The sequence below is a fragment of the Brassica oleracea genome, chromosome C8 (genome assembly GCF_000695525.1).
Source record: "Brassica oleracea var. oleracea cultivar TO1000 chromosome C8, BOL, whole genome shotgun sequence".
NCBI lineage: Eukaryota > Viridiplantae > Streptophyta > Magnoliopsida > Brassicales > Brassicaceae > Brassica > Brassica oleracea.
Window position 1 is genome coordinate 27,779,365 of NC_027755.1, and position 7,492 is coordinate 27,786,856.

General features: G+C 36.2%; 2 protein-coding genes across 3 annotated transcripts; one reads left to right on the plus strand and one right to left on the minus strand.

The window, feature by feature from the left end:
• Positions 1 to 733: 733 nt before the first annotated feature.
• On the plus strand, positions 734 to 1,719 carry LOC106307445. Its single transcript, XM_013744407.1, has one exon. The coding sequence runs from the start codon at positions 788 to 790 to the stop codon at positions 1,610 to 1,612; it is 825 nt and encodes a 274-aa protein (XP_013599861.1). The 5' UTR covers positions 734 to 787; the 3' UTR covers positions 1,613 to 1,719.
• Positions 1,608 to 3,946, minus strand: LOC106307444 (protein S-acyltransferase 10). 2 transcript variants are annotated; one of them, XM_013744405.1, is made up of 11 exons: positions 3,689 to 3,946; positions 3,483 to 3,597; positions 3,327 to 3,401; positions 3,165 to 3,236; positions 2,889 to 3,014; positions 2,739 to 2,772; positions 2,493 to 2,602; positions 2,326 to 2,409; positions 2,158 to 2,241; positions 1,997 to 2,062; positions 1,608 to 1,912 (listed from the first exon to the last, which is right to left on the minus strand). In XM_013744405.1, exons 1-11 carry the CDS (start codon positions 3,771 to 3,773, stop codon positions 1,747 to 1,749), a joined length of 1,017 nt encoding a protein of 338 aa, XP_013599859.1. In that variant the 5' UTR covers positions 3,774 to 3,946; the 3' UTR covers positions 1,608 to 1,746. The 2 variants fall into 2 exon arrangements, with proteins under 2 accessions (XP_013599859.1, XP_013599858.1); XM_013744404.1 differs by having other exon boundaries at positions 2,889 to 3,032.
• Positions 3,947 to 7,492: the final 3,546 nt, after the last annotated feature.

A 7,492-nucleotide genomic window follows, 5' to 3' on the forward strand; every position in this document is an offset into this window, starting at 1 on the left:
CCTAACTATAGTTAGGACAGATATTTGAGTGTAGATACCTGAGATATCCAAATCTAATAAGAGAGGGATGAGAAGATTCATTTGCAGGCTGTCCTTATGATAGTGACAAGTCACATTCATGAATTCAAATTAGGAAAGGAAGACGGTGTGAACTATATATGATTGTGATTGATTATTGTTATCGTCTCCTCTGGAAGTTTTTAACAAGACACTCGTGCAAACGGGCCCATACAAGCATTATCCAACCACCACCTTTTGCACAGATCATTTTCAATATATAGCTATTTGGTGTTTAGATTATCTATATTCCTTTGATGATCACACAAATATGAAAGAATATACGCTCACTAATTAAGTAATTACAATCCATACACCCATGCACGTCGGTGTTTATCAACACCCAAAGTTGAAGGAGATCTGGAGATGTGTGACAAAATATCTTAGTTTTGATTCTTCTCGCCTAATTAAAGATCTAAGTGGGCACCTCAATGATACTTTTTTGTTTTAAAATGAAAGAAAATTAGTTATGAAAACAAAGACATGAGATTAGCAGTTTAGGTTAGGTACATACATGCATAGCGAACTCTATAATGGGATACGTCGCTATCAAAATAAAAGAACATTAAGTAGGCTTCGATGGAACAGATGAACGTTGTCCCCTTCACGTGGCTTTTACTTTCACAAGTCTAAACGCTAATTCATTTGACCTATCTATCTATCTCTCTCCCTCTATATATATATATATATTCAACTTCAGCTTCTTCCTCTATCTCAAAACCCATCAACAATGGCTGCCACCTACCATGTTAGATCTTGTAGCTTACCAGCTCGGCTACACTCAACTGGTCTCAACCGTATTCAGCAACTCCTCAACATGCTTCCTACAGATGATAAAAGTAGCCTCTCGTTTCTCTCAGAGCTATATGAATCTGTCTCTCATCTCTTCAACGACTCACCAGCTTCATTACTACTCCCTAATCACTCCTCTTACACCCATCTTCTTGATCTTTCCCTTGTACACCTTGACTTGTGCTCCAAGCTAAGAGACATCACTTGCCACATCAAGGATTGCCTCCGAGACCTCCGCTATGCTTTCAGACGGAGGAGACACGGTGAAGATTCCACGATCCAGTGCCACGTCAAAGCCTTTATCCGCTCTCGGAGATCCATTCACAAGGATCTCGCTAAGCTACTCTTGTTGCTCAAACAAACCGAGCATTCCTCCTCAGAGTCAACTCATCCTTTGATCACACTGCTCCGACAAGTTTGTTCCCAAACATGTCTTACCTTTAGGACAGTATTGTTGTCCTTATCCTCACCTGTACCGAAGCCCATGCCTTCCAAATGGGCTTTAGTCACCAAACTGATGGTCAAGAACGTTACTAATACAAATTCTCAAGTTCAGAGGAACGAGTTCCAGATGATGGATGAGGAGCTACAAAGCCTCTCCATGGCGAAAGAGATAAAGAAGGAACGAATCAAGTCTTTGATCACAACCTTGGACAACGTAGATGTTGCAGTTGAAGAACTAGAATCGTCGCTTGAAACCTTGTACAGGCGTATGATACAAGCAAGAGTCTATATTTTGAACACACTCTCAATGCATGTATGATTTTAATTAGAACTCCATTCACTAGATTCTCATTGTGAATGTATACAACTTCACTCATATTTTTTGATGAAACATGTTAACCTTCATAGAGTAAAACAATATAGGTAGTTGTTGTCTAACTAAACAAAAGAAACTTAGCAACAACGACATTTCAACATATCTAAGCAAGTGTAGGGTCTTGCTCTATCCTCGAGTTCGAATGCAGTGGGCAATGAGTCTAGAGTATGGTTACCGCAACAGACGTTGTGTAGATTCCTCTTAATGCCTCTGCTAAATGGATGCACTCGTTCCGGAATATTCCTACAAAACTCATAAAGCTCTGTTATAAACCAATACACAATCTGATGTTATCACTAGGTGATAGATAGAAGAGGGGTTGAATACCTCATGTAGGGAATACGTTTTCGTCTCACAAGTTCATAGGTGCTTTGATTCGTTAGAATGAGGTAGCTGCAGGAAACCAGTTTGGTAAATAGCAATTAGACGAAACGCATGAGAGGTTATGAGGAAATATTAAGAAAATGCGAGTATACATACACACACACCTGTGAAAAAGCAATAGAAGCAGCACAAATATCATGGAGATCACCAATACGACAAGGAGTAGTATGGTGATTGCATTCTTCCACCTGTTCCCATTTCCATTTGCAAAATTTTATATTTCAAAGAAACTGGCAGAAACAAGTAGAGGGAGATGAAAAAGAGTAGTATACCAAGGCTTGGCTACGTTAGTAAGGTAGTCAATGTACATGATGAGTGTCCAGATGCATAGAGCACTCTCTTCACATATGTACCACCTGAGGCAAACCATTAAACTTGATTACAATCCAGCTTTGGTATCTCTAACATAGTACAACTTCAGCATTTCTGCAGGGCTTACCAGAATTTACAATGGTTTTTCTGGCCTACACATGTTCCCAGCCAAACACAGTGATGATCAAACTGAAGAACACATCGATCACAATCATGACAATGCTTGGCTCGCGGTGGCTGCAGGGAAAACATTTAACAAACATGGTAAAAAAAAAAAAAAAAAAAAAAAAAAAAAAAAAAAAAAAAAAAAAAAAAAAAAAAAAAAAAAAAAAAAAAAACAAGTTGAGTAATAATACGAGATTGAAATGTTTACCTGCTCCACATGACAATAGCCGCAAGTCAAATTTCTGCAGGTTACAAAAAAAAAACAGAAGAACAATTCACAATCAGTAACACACCATCCTACAAATAACAGTTACAACTTTAAAAAGCTGAGTCTTTCAAGATCCATGATGATAAGTACCTTAAGGATGTTCCAGGAGGGTACAAGTCAAGAACCAGCTTCCCCCAGGAGGAAGATGGAGTCCTTCTACCACCACCTGAAGAAGCTGATTCTCCTTCCACATTAATAACAAAGCTCCCATTTTTTCTGGAACCATGTTGTTGTCTTCGCTTAAATAACAACGACATAATAAAGAAGCATAAACACAACATTGAAACAGACACAGTTCATTTCCATCCCATCAAAACCCCACCAACACAAGTTTGCTAACAAGACTGATAAAATAACGATTCTCACATTGAGGTCGTCGGTGTGTTTCTGTAGATAGCATCAGTCCCGCAAACCTCCCTCATTGCATCAATAACATACCTTACAAGACAAGACAAGACAATGAATAAGCTTTTTTAGTACACTAGGGATTACACATGAAGTGATGATGATGGGTATAGTTTAGATTACCCAGGTGAAGAGCCAGAAGTCACAAAGTACTGAAGAAGCGTGACAGAGAACAACAACAAGTAAGAAGCCATGTACCTGTTAACAGAATCAATAAATAAAAAAAAAGAAAGTTAAGATCTTTATAGAGTAAATTAGCCAAACGAGATGAGCAGCTACCATGGATCTCGCTTAGTTTTCTCGATGAATTCACCATCGCAAACGAAGAGGAAGCCGATGAAGACGAGGTGTAGAGCTACTAGTCCCAGTTTCATAAACAGAGAAGATCTTCGAACTGGTAGCAAAACCAAACACGATTGGGTTTAGTGAAATCGCAACCTTAAGACCGATTCAGATAAGGAAATTGAAAGGATCATCATGATTACCAGGATCAGAGAGGCAAGGGATGTTATCGAGATAGCTGTCTCGGGTTCGATCCCAGGGTCGGAGAATAGGACAACAAACGCCCATGGTTGACTCTCTCTCTCTCTCTCTTTCAAGCAAACATTGGGGGAGAGAGAGACAGCTGCAGGAAAAAAAGACAAAATAAGATTCTCCAAAATGCGATCTTGTAGCTGTACAAAATTGACAGAGAGAGAGTAGAGAGATTAGTTGGCGATTGCCTGATTTTCTTATTAGCTCCAAACAAGACAGTGGTGGTGATGAGATGATGTTGTAAGAGCCTTGGAGAAGACATAATTTAGTTGGGCCTAGTTTCTAAGTTAGGCCCGTTTTAAATTTAGATAGTTATGGGCTTACCAATTATGTTTTGTTTCCACGTGATAGTTTAACAAAAGAAAGCCTTAACCCTAATCAAGCTAGGAAAAGCGAGAAATTAAAATCATACCCCCTCCAGATTTAAAAGATTGATATTTAAGATTTGCACACAGATTAATAAAAAATTAAATATATACTTTCATTTATTAGTTTTTGTTGCTTTTATTTGCTTCTTAATAAGGTTTCACCATTCATATTTATAACATTTAATTTATATTTTAATTTTAAAATAAAATATCTACTCTATTAAAAAAATGAAGTACCTTTTAGAAATATTCATTCTTCATTTTAATAACTAGGGGCATTGCCTCCGCGCAAGTGCGAGGTTGTGGACAGAATTCTTGTTTCATCTCAATATTTGTTAGGGTTATTGTAGCCGTGAATTTTGCATTTTGAGTTGATCATTGTTTTTCAAGTTTTTTCTAATTGTTATAGGGTTAGAGTTGTGATGATGAACTGTGTATGCACTGTTCTCCACTCATGAATGACTAAACTGTGTTAGTAATTTGATTGATATAGTTCGTGGTGTTGATTGATGTGTCACTGGGACTTATTGTTTGTTTGTCTTTTTAATTTGTTACATGTACCGTTGAGATTACATAAATTATATTAAGGTTGTTGAGAGTACATTTTGTTTCTGGATATTTTTTCTCCAGTTTAGTTGTGTAAGTTGTGTGTATTAAGTAATAATTTTTTTTATTCTTATTATGTTGGTTATATGTTTTTTTATTTTTAAACTTGTTGCTTTTATCGGACCTTTAAAACAAATACATGAAGACTTGTAAAAATAACTATATAATGAGTAACAATTAGTATTTAGGTCTTAATGAGTTTTAAACGAATATATGTATTTCTCATAAGAAGACAATAGCATTGACATGTTGACATTGAGCATGTAAGCTATTTTCATAAGACAAGAGGAGTGAGCAGGTGAAGATGTTGTTGCCGTCTTTGTGTCTGTTGGAATTGTTTCTTGTATCTCCTAGTGTGGTTGTGTTTGTTTCTCTTTTATTTGATGGGTAATAGGTAAACAAAAATCATTGCTAGTTGTATTTATCAGAGTTTGTAACTTACTCTGCATTCATTTTTTTAGGTAATTTCACTGATCTTGGTTGTCGTCCTCGTCTTCTTCGTAAGCATATGCGAAAGTAAGTTTGTAAATTGTTAAATAGCTGGTCGTGTAGTTTGTATTTGTTTAGCTGGCTCAATGTATGTGTCGTTGAGTTGATTGGTTTGGTATATATTTATTATGAAGTTTATTTGTAAGATTAGACAAAAAGAGAGGTGATCAATAATGATTCGTCCTTTTTGGGATTCTAGTTTTTGGTGCTTTGATTGTTTGGGTTATTGTGGTTTTTTAAGCTGTAAAATAAAAATTTGTGTAAAATTAGATTGATAAGTAAGGGAGATAAATAAACGTTCACAAATCTTGGGTATGAACTATTTTTGATTATTGATGTTAGCACAATATAGACAGTAATATAAAGAGAATTATGTGTTGATTGTTTCTTACGGATCTATGAGGAGACGAATAACGACTCGAATTGTTTCTTTGGTGAGGTCAGAGCCCTGGACAAAACGGATTTGCCCAACCACATATGCGAGTTTAAATATCAGTTATGATATCGAAACATAATATAAACTCATATGCAATATGATAATATACCTGGGAGTTCTAGGTTTGTGTTCGCAATCACTTGGAGATTGTCGAACAGTCTAATCTTGATTGGAGATTGATCTCATGAGCACCTGTGATGACTTCATCAATAATGGTTAGTGAGATGAAACGAATGAGGAATGGATGATTAGTTATCTTGTACATGCTTGAGCACCTAGCAACCTCAAAACGATCGACGTTCACAATGGAATCTGCTTTCAAAGATGGCATGTAATGATTAGCACGTCCGACGAGAGTAAACCCATGAATCACGGAATCTGCAAATAATATTATTCAACAAAGAATCAGAAAATCAATTAAAACAATTATGTTAAACAAGTGTGATATATCAAAGATTAACTTACATTTTCATCAAGGAAGAGAACCGTGATTCCCACAAACTCCATGTCTTTCTTGCAGTTCAGGGAATCCCAGAATCAGAGGAAGCCAGAGGCTATGCTCTAACTACTACGACCAAGACGGAGAGACTCGAAAGTTGAGTGACGGACGCCGGGATACCGGTTTGAGGAACTGGAGAGGCAGAGAGAAACATTTTCTAGAAGATGGTTAAAGCTAAGAGGAATCAATGAGTTTTGTAGAGATGCAGATTGAGTTCATCAAAGATGAGAATCATATATATAGGGGCTACAAATCAGGAATATTTATGATCAAGCGATTTAAGATGTGGACATGAAGAGTTCACCGGTGAAAAAATATATTACGAACATACAGACGGCGCAACTCTGTAACTCGGACTTGTTTGAGACAATGATGAAAAGAACCCATGTTAAACTACAACAGTTTACAATATAGGAAAACCATACCCGACAACCCAAAAATTGTAACCGTCGATGTGCTAGCTTTGTGATTCATCAAGTGGATTCTCGAAAACTATGTGGACGGAATCTCTGTACCGAATGTCAACCACTGATGTTTCCGCACATAGTGTAGGAAAACACCTAGTTTTATATAGAATGTGGTAGGAAAACACCTAGTTTTATCTTAATGATGAAAAGAGTCCAAATTCATGTTAAACGACAACAATTTACAATATGAGAAAACTATAATTGTTGCAAATTTGAGTCTTTTCTCATATAACGTGATGAATCTCATTTAAAAATGAAACCCATAATACACTTGTAGGTCCGACCCTGAGAGGAAGCCGAAGAAGCAAGGGCTTCTGACCTTCATAAATATATATTAGGTTCGGCCGTCAATGTACAAAGTATCATTTAGCTTAGTGTTATAAATGTTGGTGTTTATATTTCAATACCCCGGGTTCGAGCCATGGGCTTGACACTTTTTCACACTTTTTAAAAGTGGAGCCCACAAAATGCTGACGGCGCGCTGAGGAGTGAGCAAAAACTCAACTAGTATAGTATAGATTACAACTTGTTCCACTAAATTAATAACTATTAGTTAAAATAGACAAATTTAATTAATTAACCACAAATCATTTATTTTGTTAGACTCTTCTTTAATCAAATCCCTTATATATTAATTGAGGAACATTTGAAAAGATGTAACCTCAATTTTGTATTAATTAAAAGAGGCCCCAATGCATAGGTGGCACTCAATTAGGTAGTCAATTACATTCAATTGAAAAATAAGTAGGTCCACATTCGATTTTTATATGTTGTTAGATACATAAGTTGGTCAAACTATATGATATAATGATATGATATGATATTTTCTTTCCTTAAATAAAACCTACGGAATTACCATAAATGACTAATATATATATGACAATTAATGA

Bases quoted from the DNA above. Each gene is read 5' to 3' on its own strand.
- LOC106307445 (XM_013744407.1), top strand. From the start codon at position 788: ATGGCTGCCACCTACCATGTTAGATCTTGTAGCTTACCAGCTCGGCTA.
- LOC106307444 (XM_013744404.1), bottom strand. From the start codon at position 3,773: ATGGGCGTTTGTTGTCCTATTCTCCGACCCTGGGATCGAACCCGAGAC. The intron at 3,598-3,688 runs GTAATCATGATG...TTTTGCTACCAG, and splicing joins CCCTTGCCTCTCTGATCCTG to TTCGAAGATCTTCTCTGTTT. The intron at 2,603-2,738 runs GTAAACATTTCA...TTTTCCCTGCAG, and splicing joins GCTATTGTCATGTGGAGCAG to CCACCGCGAGCCAAGCATTG.